The sequence below is a fragment of the Myxine glutinosa genome, chromosome 10 (genome assembly GCF_964187855.1).
Source record: "Myxine glutinosa chromosome 10, kmMyxGlut1.1, whole genome shotgun sequence".
NCBI classification, from domain to species: Eukaryota; Metazoa; Chordata; class Myxini; order Myxiniformes; family Myxinidae; genus Myxine; species Myxine glutinosa.
This window is the reverse complement of record NC_136270.1, coordinates 7,899,632-7,913,360: the sequence shown is the minus strand read 5'-3', so window position 1 is coordinate 7,913,360 and position 13,729 is coordinate 7,899,632. Positions and strand designations below refer to the sequence as shown.

Here is a 13,729-nt window from a genome sequence, read left to right as displayed (position 1 = left end):
GATTACACAAGTATTGATATTGGGAAGATTACACAAGTATTGATATTGGGAAGATTACACAGGTATTGATATTGGGAAGATTACACAGGTATTGATATTGGGAAGATTACACAGGTATTGATATTGGGAAGATTACACAGGTATTGATATTGGGAAGATTACACAAGTATTGACATTGGGAAGATTACACAAGTATTGATATTGGGAAGATTACACAAGTATTTATATTGGGAAGATTTTTTTTTTTTTTTTTTCTTTTTTTTTTTTTTTTTTTTTGTATACAAGATCGAGGCTCGTGAAAGAGCGAACATTAATCACACAGAAAGACAAACAGACACATAAAACAAATAACATCGGGAGCGGTAGACAAGATGGGGAGAGAGGGGGAAGGACACAAACACAACATTTGAGAGCAGGGACCGAGGTACCGAGGTACCAAGATTACACAAGTATTGAAAGATTACACAAGTATTGATATTGGGAAGATTACACAAGTGTTGATATTGGGAAGATTACACAAGTATTGATATTGGGAAGATTACACAAGTATTGATATTGCGAAGATTACACAAGTGTTGATATTGGGAAGATTACACAAGTGTTGATATTGGGAAGATTGTGCAGGTATTGATATTGGGAAGATTACACAAGTGTTGATATTGAGAAGATTGTGCAGGTTGTTACATATTTATGTGAATGTATGTGAATTACTATTCAGGGCTTTGCTTATCAATGTGTAGTCGATTAAAGGTTGTTGTGATTAAAGGGTCAGGAGCCCTTCTGAGAAAAAGGAGACCGGAAACGGAAGAAGAAAAGACACGAGGTCCTGGAGACGCGACGATTCTTCTTCTTCCTCGCCGAGCTCGGACGCGAGCGGTATCGATTGAGCAACGTAAGAGAATCGGCGTTTAAAAGCCCGTCTGGCGAGAGGAGTTACCGGGACGTGTAACTACCCTTTGACACGTCAAGTCACTGTGGGTTCTTGCACGGAACCAAGCAGCTGGCACAGTTCGCCTCCCCGTCTACAAGGCCGCGTACGGGTCGCACCTTGGGCCGCGCGCGCTTACAAAGCCGCGTGTCGCTTTGCCTGCTTTGCTTTACCCGCTTGGCTTGGCCAGGAGGTGCGCGCTGCAGCCGTTGTTCCCGGTACGGGACGTGCCCGGTGAAAGCACGTCAGGAAGGGTCCGTTCAACCACCCACGTGCAGAGATCGAACTACAGGCATACGGAGACATTGAGAGGGACATTGACCATGGAGGGAGTCGGGAGTGGGGCTCACGTGAGGAATGTATAAGATGGCCATCTTAGAGTTATTATAGATGAGTTTACATCTTTGTACTATTGATTGCTGATTGTGGATGGTTGTTGATTGCTCGGGGAATATATCATTGATTTATTCCGGATCCTTGGTGTGGGGTTTCATATTGATTGCGTTACGAAAGCGCAGAAATAATAGATCTTTCTGGCGGAGTTCCTCTCACGGTCCGGGGGTCACCGAGACCAGGTAGTCACCGGGAGGACCACGTAACAGAATTGGGGGCTCGTCCGGGATCTAAAATTGTATAAAATAATAAAATAATATTTTTATTAATTAAAATTTATTAATTAAGTATTAATTGGTAAATTTTTGGGGAAATTGGGGGTAAAGTCTTGGGTGAAGGTTAGCAGGTGTTAACGATAGGCACCATGGCGTTTGTGGCACAGAACTTTGCGGTAACCCCGAGTGAGGCACAGTTCCGAGCGTTACTAAAGTCGGACCTCTTGAAATTGGCCAAACATTTTAACTTGGAGGTCCGAACTAATTTGAGGAAGGCAGAGTTGCAGACCACGGTGATACAGTCTATGGTGGGATTAGGAACATGGGACGAGTTAGCCTGGGAGTGGCTACCCGAAGAACCAGAAGACGTTGAGCTCCGGAAACTGGAGTTGCAATTACGGAGCCAGGAACGGATCAAAGAAGAGGAAAGGAAAGCAGAAGAGAGGAAAGAAGAGAAACAAGCAGAGGAAAGGAGAGTGGAACAAGAACTCCAGGAAAGGTTAAAAGAAGAAGAAAGGAAAGCAGAAAAGGAAAGAGCAGAAGAAGAAAGGAAAGCAGAAAAGGAAAGAGCAGAAGAAGAAAGGAAAGCAGAAAAGGAAAGAGCAGAAGAAGAAAGGAAAGCAGAAAAGGAAAGAGCAGAAGAAGAAAGGAAAGCAGAAGAGAGGAGAGAAGAGAAACAAGCAGAGGAAAGGAGAGTGGAAAGAGAACTCCAGGAAAGGTTAGAAGGGAGAAAAGCAGAGGAGAGGAGAGCTGCCAGGGAACTCGAAGCAGAGGAGAGAAAAGCCGAAAGGGAGTTGAAGGAACGTGATCTGGCGCTTCAGCAAGAGATTAAATTCAACGAGCTGGATTTAATGAGAGAACGGGGAGAGGTACCACCCTTGCTGACGGGGTCGACACCTAGCCAGAACACCTGGGATGTGGGCAGACATGTGAGGCTGGTTCCACCCTTCAGTGAAAAGGAAGTCGCTAAATTTTTTCCACACTTTGAGAAAGTGGCTCGACAGTTAAACTGGCCGGAGGAGGCCTGGACCATACTAGTACAAAGTGTGCTGGTGGGAAAAGCTCAAGAGATTTATTCGGCGCTACCAATGGACCAATGTGCAGATTATGAGGTATTTAAGAAGCACATCCTCAAAGCCTATGAGTTGGTTCCGGAAGCTTACCGGCAAAAATTCAGGAATGCCAGGAAGAGGGAGAGTGAGACCCATGTGGAGTTTGCCAGAGTGAAAGAAAATATGTTTGATCGGTGGTGTGAGTCAAAAGGAGTCGGGAACGACTTCGAAGCATTGCGTGACCTGATGCTGGTGGAGGAATTTCAACAGTGTGTCCACGAGGACATCAAAGTGTACCTGCAGGAAAATAAAGTACCGAAGTTGTGGGACGCAGCCACCCTGGCAGATGATTATGCCTTAACACACCGGATAGGGGTCCACGAACCTAACTCCTCGCCTAGATCTCCGCAGGGGAGGTGGGGAACAACAGGTGCGGAGAACGACAATACATGGCGGCGGCCTCGAGAGGATTATGGGGACAACGCGGATACCCCACCTGTTCGAAATCAGAGGGCTGTGGGCCCAAGACAAACTTATTTTTCGGGGGGCCCGAGGCAGACCACGAGTTTTTCCTCCGGGCCTACTTGCGCTTTTTGCAAGAAACCTGGACACTTGATGTCCAGTTGTTACCTCATGAAAAGGGAAGACCCAGAGCGGAGTCCGACTAGTACAACTCCGAATGCGATGGCAAACATAAGAAATCGCCCACAGAAGAGTTACCAACCATTTATTTATGAGGGGTTTGTCTCACTCAAGGGAGACTTGACTAACCCAAGACCGGTTAGGGTTTTGAGGGACACAGGAGCCCATCAATCCTTAATGCTTGAAGGCATTTTGCCATTGTCAAAGAGTACCGCAACTGGTGATAGTGTTCGGTTACAAGGGATCGGTGGCTGTGTTAGTGCCCCACTTCATGTCATCCATTTGGAATCCGATTTGGTGTCAGGACCGGTCACCGTCGGTTTACAAGCCACGCTTCCTGTAGAGGGAGTATCTGTGATTATCGGAAATGATTTGGCCGGGGGGCAAATTTATGGTAACCCGAGGGTTGGTAAAGAGCACAGCAGGGAAAATAACACCCCACCAGCTCGGGATGGCGACAAAAGTTCCAAGTTATTTGTAGGGGGACTGAACTTCAACACAGAGGAAGAAGTTCTGACCTCTGTCTTCAACAGATATGGGCCGCTGGTGGAAGTGCGGGTTGTAAAAGACAGGGAAATGCAACGGTCAAGAGGGTTCGGCTTTGTCACGTTTGCAAGCACAAGAGACGCCAGAGAGGCAGAGAAGAATTGGAATGGTAAGGATTTGGAGGGTCGGACCATAACAGTAAGGGAAGGCATTTCGTAGGCGTCGAGAGGTCTACAGAAGAGGACCACTTGGCAGGAGTTTTGGGGTTGGCAGCAGCCGATATTACTATGGAGGCTCCCAGAGTTACGGCACCTCCCAAAAGAATGAATGTCAGAGCACTGGCCGAGAAGGAGACCGCCAGTCAGGTAACGGCTGGGACAAGGGGTCCCACCGTAACTGTTAGGAGTCTGGAGAAGTTGAAGCACTATATACGGGGGAGCCGCCGAGCCGAGGCTCCTACACGGACTAACCGTGAACGCCACGTTCTTAAAGGCGTCCATGTAATGAACTTTCCTCCCCGGACTAACCGTGAACTCCACATTCCTTAAGGCGTCCATGTAGGAATACTCCGCTGGGCCTCCCGAAAAAGTGCTATAGAGAGGTTTAAATTTGGGGGCTTTGGGTCACCACCTCTTAACCGTCATTCAAGAGAAATTAGAAGGGGTTGACGCTTGGTCCAGAGGGAATTAATCTAGGGGATTGTGTGAAATTTTGTTGCTTTATTTTTAAGTGATGACTGTGCCCGGGGGGAACTGATGAGTTGGGGGGGGGTGAGTTATCTGGTTTGTTTATCCAAGTTGGCCGGCAAAGAAAGTTTTCGCTGGGTTCAAACTTTCTTTCTTGAAGGGGGGGAGTGTTACATATTTATGTGAATGTATGTGAATTACTATTCAGGGCTTTGCTTATCAATGTGTAGTCGATTAAAGGTTGTTGTGATTAAAGGGTCAGGAGCCCTTCTGAGAAAAAGGAGACCGGAAACGGAGAGAGAGAAAAGACACGAGGTCCTGGAGACGCGACAATTCTTCTTCTTCCTCGCCGAGCTCGGACGCGAGCGGTATCGATTGAGCAACGTAAGAGAATCGGCGTTTAAAAGCCCGTCTGGCGAGAGGAGTTACCGGGACGTGTAACTACCCTTTGACACGTCAAGTAACTGTGGGTTCGTGCACGGAACCAAGCAGCTGGCACAGTTCGCCTCCCTGTCTATAAGGCCGTGTACGGGTCGCACCTTGGGCCGCGCGCGCTGCGCAAGCCGCGTGTCGCTTTGCCTGCTTTGCTTTACCCGCTTGGCTTGGCCAGGAGGTGCGCGCTGCAGCCGTTGTTCCCGGTACGGGACGTGCCCGGTGAAAGCACGTCAGGAAGGGTCCGTTCAACCGCCCACGTGCGGAGATCGAACTACAGGCGTACGGAGACATTGAGAGAGACATTGACCATGGAGGGAGTCGGGAGTGGGGCTCACGTGAGGAATGTATAAGATGGCCATCTTAGAGTTATTATAGATGAGTTTACATCTTTGTACTATTGATTGCTGATTGTGGATGGTTGTTGATAGCTCGGGGAATATATCATTGATTATTCCGGATCCTTGGTGTGGGGTTTCATATTGATTGCGTTACGAAAGCGCAGAAATAATAGATCTTTCTGGCGGAGTTCCTCTCACGGTCCGGGGGTCACCGAGACCAGGTAGTCACCGGGAGGACCACGTAACAAGGTATTGATATTGGGAAGATTACACAGGTATTGATATTGGGAAGATTACACAAGTGTTGATATTGGGAAGATTACACAAGTGTTGGTATTGGGAAGATTGTGCAGGTATTGATATTGGGAAGATTACACAAGTGTTGATATTGGGAAGATTACACACGTATTGATATTGGGAAGATTGTGCAGGTGTTGATATTGGGAAGATTACACAGGTATTGATATTGGGAAGATTACACAAGTGTTGATATTGGGAAGAATACACAAGTGTTGGTATTGGGAATATTGTGCAGGTATTGATATTGGGAAGATTACACAAGTGTTGATATTGGGAAGATTACACAGGTATTGATATTGGGAAGATTACACAAGTGTTGATATTGGGAAGATTGTGCAGGTGTTGGTATTGGGAAGATTACACAGGTATTGATATTGGGAAGATTACACAAGTGTTGATATTGGGAAGATTGTGCAGGTATTGATATTGGGAAGATTACACAAGTATTGATATTGGGAAGATTACACAAGTGTTGATATTGGGAAGATTACACAAGTATTGATATTGGGAAGATTACACAAGTATTGAAATTGCGAAGATTACACAAGTGTTGATATTCGGAAGATTACACAAGTGTTGATATTGGGAAGATTGTGCAGGTATTGATATTGGGAAGATTACACAGGTATTGATATTGGGAAGATTACACAGGTATTGATATTGGGAAGATTACACAGGTATTGATATTGGGAAGATTACACAAGTATTGACATTGGGAAGATTACACAAGTATTGACATTGGGAAGATTACACAAGTATTGATATTGGGAAGATTACACAAGTATTGATATTGGGAAGATTACACAAGTATTGATATTGGGAAGATTACACAAGTATTGATATTGGGAAGATTACACAAGTGTTGATATTGGGAATATTACACAAGTATTGATATTGGGAAGATTACACAAGTATTGAAATTGCGAAGATTACACAAGTGTTGATATTCGGAAGATTACACAAGTGTTGATATTGGGAAGATTGTGCAGGTATTGATATTGGGAAGATTACACAGGTATTGATATTGGGAAGATTACACAAGTGTTGATATTGAGAAGATTGTGCAGGTATTGATATTGGGAAGATTACACAGGTATTGATATTGGGAAGATTACACTAGTGTTGATATTGGGAAGATTACACGGGTATTGATATTGGGAAGATTACACAAGTGTTGATATTGGGAAGATTGTGCAGGTGTTGATATTGGGAAGATTACACAGGTATTGATATTGAGAAGATTGTGCAGGTATTGATATTGGGAAGATTACACAGGTATTGATATTGGGAAGATTACACAAGTGTTGATATTGGGAAGATTACACAAGTGTTGGTATTGGGAAGATTGTGCAGGTATTGATATTGGGAAGATTACACAAGTGTTGATATTGGGAAGATTACACAGGTATTGATATTGGGAAGATTACACAAGTGTTGATATTGGGAAGATTGTGCAGGTGTTGATATTGGGAAGATTACACAGGTATTGATATTGGGAAGATTACACAAGTGTTGATATTGGGAAAATTACACAAGTATTGATATTGGGAAGATTACACAAGTATTGATATTGGGAAGATTGTGCAGGTATTGATATTGGGAAGATTACACAGGTATTGATATTGGGAAGATTACACAAGTATTGATATTGGGAAGATTGTGCAGGTATTGATATTGGGAAGATTACACAGGTATTGATATTGGGAGGATTACACAAGTGTTGATATTGGGAAGATTGTGCAGGTATTGATATTGGGAAGATTACACAGGTATTGATGTTGGTAAGATTACACAAGTGTTGATATTGGGAAGATTACACAAGTATTGATATTGGGAAGATTACACAAGTGTTGATATTGGGAAGATTACACAGGTGTTGATATTGGGAAGATTGTGCAGGTATTGATATTGGGAAGATTACACAAGTGTTGATATTGGGAAGATTACACAAGTGTTGATATTGGGAAGATTACACAAGTGTTGATATTGGGAAGATTACACAAGTGTTGATATTGGGAAGATTACACAAGTGTTGATATTGGGAAGATTGCACAAGTGTTGATATTGGGAAGATTACACAAGTGTTGATATTGGGAAGATTACACAGGCATTGATATTGGGAAGATTACACAGGTATTGATATTAATAATAATAATAATAATACATTTATTTTGTATAGCGCTTTTCAAGAAACCCAAAGACGCTTTTACATGGTACATAAAACAAAGACAAAAGAGACAAAAATACATAATTAAAAAACCAAACAGAAAGGAAGGAGAAGAGACGGTCAGGGGTTGAATGCGGTGTTGAACAGGTGGGTCTTGAGTGATGATTTGAATGTGGTGAGTGAGGAGGAGTCTCTGATGGTTTGCGGTAGTGAGTTCCAGAGTGTGGGCGCAGCGATGGAGAAGATTACACAGGTGTTGATATTGGGAAGATTACACAGGTGTTGATATTGGGAAGATTACACAGGTATTGATATTGGGAAGATTACACAAGTGTTGATATTGGGAAGATTACACAAGTGTTGATATTGGGAAGATTACACAAGTGTTGATATTGGGAAGATTACACAAGTGTTGATATTGGGAGGATTACACAGGTATTGATATTGGGAAGATTACACAGGTGTTGATATTGGGAAGATTACACAGGTGTTGATATTGGGAAGATTGTGCAGGTATTGATATTGGGAAGATTACACAAGTGTTGATATTGGGAAGATTACACAAGTGTTGATATTGGGAAGATTACACAAGTGTTGATATTGGGAAGATTGCACAAGTTTTGATATTGGGAAGATTACACAAGTATTGATATTGGGAAGATTACACAGGTATTGATATTGGGAAGATTACACAAGTATTGATATTGGGAAGATTACACAAGTGTTGATATTGGGAAGATTGTGCAGGTATTGATATTGGGAAGATTACACAAGTGTTGATATTGGGAAGATTATGCAGGTATTGATATTGGGAAGATTACACAAGTGTTGATATTGGGAAGATTGTGCAGGTATTGATATTGGGAAGATTACACAAGTGTTGATATTGGGAAGATTACACAAGTGTTGATATTGGGAAGATTACACAAGTGTTGATATTGGGAAGATTACACAAGTGTTGATATTGGGAAGATTACACAGGCATTGATATTGGGAAGATTACACAGGTATTGATATTAATAATAATAATAATAATACATTTATTTTGTATCGCGCTTTTCAAGAAACCCAAAGACGCTTTAACATGGTACATAAAACAAAGACAAAAGAGACAAAAATACATAATTAAAAAACTAAACAGAAAGGAAGGAGAAGAGACGGTCAGGGGTTGAATGCGGTGTTGAACAGGTGGGTCTTGAGTGATGATTTGAATGTGGTGAGTGAGGAGGAGTCTCTGATGGCTTGCAGTAGTGAGTTCCAGAGTGTGGGCGCAGCGATGGAGAAGATTACACAGGTGTTGATATTGGGAAGATTACACAGGTGTTGATATTGGGAAGATTACACAGGTATTGATATTGGGAAGATTACACAAGTGTTGATATTGGGAAGATTACACAAGTGTTGATATTGGGGTCATTCCATGTCAAATCATCAAAGAATCTGCCGTCATCTCTCAGATTTTTGTAAAACTTTGGGAACCAATTGGGACCCATGAAAAACGGCAAGAACTCAAATATTTTTGCTAACAGCCTCTTAATTAGTGAGATACAGACTAACGAACTTTGGACTAATTAGGCGACGTCCCGAATTCAAATGGCCATATCTCTAAAAGTATAACACCTAGAGAGCTGGTTTTGGTGTCATTTTAAAGGTATTTTCATGCCCTATGAATTTGTCTGGGCAACATTTTCCTACCTCCAACCACAAAAAAGTTATCACAAAATATAAACTTCAATTGTGAATCCCCAAAAAATGTATCCTTCAAATTTCCTCAAATTCATCCCAGAGGTACCTTATGATGTCAAGAAGCTTCCACATAAATTTTGTGATGGGCACTCCAATAGTTTCTGAGATATGAGCAATAATGTACATGTACGTATGGCATATAGGTTCGAAAATCAGCATTTGTAATGTATTATACAATCAATAAGTGAGTTCAAGTACACAGTGTTCACTAACCTGACTTAGGCTTTCAATTTCCTCTTCAATGCAGCAACAGCAGCACTTGTTTCTTTCTTGGAAATACAATATGTCCTTCCAGTTGCAGTGGTTGGTTCAACAGTAGTAAGCACATCCTGGTAGTCAATAGTGAGAGGGTCTGATGGTTCCGGAAATGTATATGCTGGGGATGGTCCATGTGGATGGAGGAACTTAACATCCACCTCATGCCTCTCTGGGGTATGTTCCATGACACATGCAACCCACCAGTGACCATCATAATCCACTGTAACATAACCAGTTATGGCTGAGACATTGTGATCGATCATCCCAGGTGTAAGTTTCACATGTTCCTTTCGTTCTTCGGCTGAGAACGAAAAGGCTCGAACTGTGACTTTTTCCTTAGACACAGGAACAAAGCAATGTAGCTTTAGTGTACCTGGGATTGTGCGGGTCTCTTCGAATCTTTCTTTGAGTAGTTTTGATTCTTGTTCATACTGTTCTGCTGTTGCAAACTGGCAGTTGACATTTGCAATCTCTGAATCAGCAAATTCAAAAAGTTGGCGAGGAGTGATGATCTGTTGATCATATGGTCGTTGGAGACTGGCTTTACCTGCTAACCGCTTAATTGTCCCGCCAACTCCATCAGATGGTCCCTTCCCATGCGACGTAGCAAAAAAGTGCCATTCAGCTGGGACACCAAAATCCTCTTCATGGAGGCATAAATTGCTGAAGTTGTTCCGATTCTTGTACTGGGCTGCACATCCGTCGGAGAAGTAGCAAACCTTTTTAGGGCGCTGTCCAAATTTGGTGGTTAGGAATTGAAGGAACAGTTTTTGGAACAGATGAACTGCCACGGTATCATGAATGTTACATTCTGATATGATGGCAAAATTTATGTGTTCAGGAGTTTTATCTTGCATGCTTTGCCGATAGTAGCACACAAACGGGTGGATTGTGGCCTGCAGGTTGTTCCAATGGAATGACTGAGATGCATCCTGAACTACAAAACTATAGTTCTCCGCAAAGTCTGCAATGACCAGGAACACACCAGGCTCAAGTGTATTCTTCAGATTCTGTAGGTAACGCGACTGCTGTTTGGCAATGAAACTGTGTGGTAACAGTTTCTGAAGGCTGCTTTGGAAAGAATCCAGAAAGTCAGCAACTGTCTGAACTTTCGTCTCAAGGTTCGACCGATCAGTTGATGTCCACTGTTTATACTGCACCTGGTCGATCATGTTGTCTTGCATATATGTTTCAAGCTTATCTTGAAGACCCGCCATTCCGGGACACTCTGAACACTTGCCAAAAAAACACTCAATGCGAGGTGGGTTGCACTGAATAGCTGCAAGACAGTGACTGTAGTCTTTAAACTCACCACCAGTCACAGAATCCAGTTTTGCTCCAGTGAACATGAGCTTTACATTTTGATGTGTTGTGCAAACACAGACTGAGTGTGTTCCACTTGATCCTGCTAGAACATACTGCCTTGGACGGAGTTCAGCAAATTTTGAAAATCCAATCTTTACATTCGGATGGGCCTCCTTGAAAAGCTCATATACTTCCTTCAGATTACATAGCACTAAATGTTTTTGCATATGTTGCTTTTTCCCATTGACTAGAACAGAAACAAAGTCTTTCATGCCAGGCATTTGTCTGCTTATGGTCTCTGACAAGTAGAATTCCCTGACCTTTTCCTCAATTTCCTTTGAAATCGCTTTTCCCGTCTTTGGGTTAGGCATGGTGAGAATTCCTTGTTCGCTGACCAATGCCTTTGCTTTCCTAGCCATGTAGCTTGACACATCAAACTCCTCTGTGATCTCAGCAATTGTCCAGCTTTTTGGCAGAACAGTCAGCACCTGCACTTGTTCACTTTTCTTGGTCGTTGATTCAAACTTGTGCTTGAGTTGTTCTATCATCTCCTGTCCTGCATCCTGGAGTTTGTTAGATGGCAATCCTGTCGCGATTTCCAATTTTTTCTTCACAGTGTCACCGATTTTCTTGGTTTTGGATTTCACATATTTATCTGCAGCAAGTCTCTTTTTTGGAATAGGTGATTCTCCAATCAATCCCAAAGACTCATTCAGTGTATTCTGTTCCATTTCAGGAGAATGAAATTCAAACTCCCCTGAACTGCCTGGTATTGGTGATTCACCTCCACCATCATTGTCCTCACTACTGCTAATAGCGCTGCTGGTCACTGGTAATGGTATTTCACTCTGAGTCTCTACCACACCTGGTTGTCTTTTTGCCAGTTTCTTACGACACTGGGTACAGATTTTCTGTGCACTTTGCAGTTTGAGGCTTGGATGAGCGGCTATGGCTTTTTGGCTAACAGCTCTCAAGCCAGACGACTTTGGTTTTTCATGAGCTCCAAAGGGATTGCAGCAGGATTTCTGCTTCAAGATGAACTTTTCCTTGGCAGTCGTCATTTGACAGGGAGGATGCCTGTAGACAGGGAGGAGTGCCCATCACAAAACTTATGTGGAAGCTTCTTGACATCATAAGGTACATCTGGGATGAATTTGAGGAAATTTGAAGGATACATTTTTTTGGGATTCACGATTGAAGTTTATATTTTGTGATAACTTTTTTGTGATTGGAGGTAGGAAAATGTTGCCCAGACAAATTTATAGGGCATGAAAATACCTTTAGAATGACACCAAAACCAGCTCTCTAGGTGTTATACTTTTAGAGATATGGCCATTTGAATTCGCGACATCGCGCTAATTAGTCCAAAGTTCGTTAACCTGTATCTCACTAATTAAGAGGCTGTTAGCAAAAATATTTGAGTTCTAGCTGTTTTTCATGGGTCCCAATTGGTTCCCAAAGTTTTACAAAAATCTGAGAGATGACGGCAGATTCTTTGATGATTTGACATGGAATGACCCATTGGGAAGATTACACAAGTGTTGATATTGGGAGGATTACACAGGTATTGATATTGGGAAGATTACACAGGTGTTGATATTGGGAAGATTACACAGGTGTTGATATTGGGAAGATTACACAGGTATTGATATTGGGAAGATTACACAAGTGTTGATATTGGGAAGATTATGCAGGTATTGATATTGGGAAGATTACACAAGTGTTGATATTGGGAAGATTGCGCAGGTATTGATATTGGGAAGATTACACAAATGTTGATATTGGGAAGATTACACAAGTATTGATATTGGGAAGATTGTGCAGGTATTGATATTGGGAAGATTACACAAGTATTGATATTGGGAAGATTACACAAGTGTTGATATTGGGAAGATTACACAAGTATTGATATTGGGAAGATTACACAAGTATTGATATTGGGAAGATTACACAGGTATTGATATTGGGAAGATTACACAAGTATTGATATTGGGAAGATTACACAAGTGTTGATATTGGGAAGATTACACAAGTATTGATATTGGGAAGATTACACAGGTATTGATATTGGGAAGATTACACAAACTGTTGATATTGGGAAGATTACACAAGTATTGATATTGGGAAGATTACACAGGTATTGATATTGGGAAGATTACACAGGTATTGATATTGGGAAGATTACACAAGTATGGATATTGGAAAGATTGTGCAGGTATTCATGGGCCTCACATGTTGAAGTTCATTACGAAAACTCAAATTCCTTCTTTCAACGTTCAATCGCAACATATCAGTAATTACGTCTGACATCGTCATAAAAACATGCACAATAAGCATCGGATTTCCTTAGCAAGCAATGAAAATAATCAAAATGTACATTATAAAATATTTACACCACTAAAAGATTCGGGGGGAAGTCCCTCACGCTCTAAAAGATATTCACGTCATGGCTCATGAGACGAGGTCAAATAAATCGCGGACAGTGCAGTCTTACAACACAGTGAGGACCATAATATTAATACACAGAATGGCACGTTATACATGCAGTTGTTAACCAAGTAATACGTAATAACAATACATTAAATGCGTTACAACATTAAAATCACTTACCCGTCTGGACACTATACAAAGGCACGAGAATCAAGGCCTTTGCGCAGCCTGACACATTAAAACATCACGTGGTACAGCGCGACCTTCACTCCAGTTTAAAACTCAAACGACACGAAACACCAAAACAATAAGAAAAAAATTAATTCAAGTGAAAAAAATCTGAAAAAG

At 42.0% G+C, this 13,729-nt stretch overlaps 1 protein-coding gene across 3 annotated transcripts in view; it reads right to left on the bottom strand.

Moving 5' to 3' along the window:
* Positions 1 to 13,651, bottom strand: part of LOC137434254 (uncharacterized) — a 140,631-nt gene extending 126,980 nt beyond the window's left edge. The window contains exons 1-2 of one of the 3 annotated variants that reach the window (XM_078785319.1): positions 13,562 to 13,651; positions 9,602 to 12,028 (exon numbers count right to left, since the gene is read on the bottom strand). In XM_078785319.1, coding sequence (XP_078641445.1) covers positions 9,607 to 12,012 — 2,406 coding nt within the window. In that variant the 5' untranslated portion in view covers positions 12,013 to 12,028; positions 13,562 to 13,651 and the 3' untranslated portion in view covers positions 9,602 to 9,606. Of the gene's footprint in view, positions 1 to 9,601; positions 12,466 to 13,561 lie in introns of those variants that run through there. The other 2 variants (XM_068127078.2, XM_068127077.2) reach the window with 2 other exon arrangements.
* Positions 13,652 to 13,729: the final 78 nt, after the last annotated feature.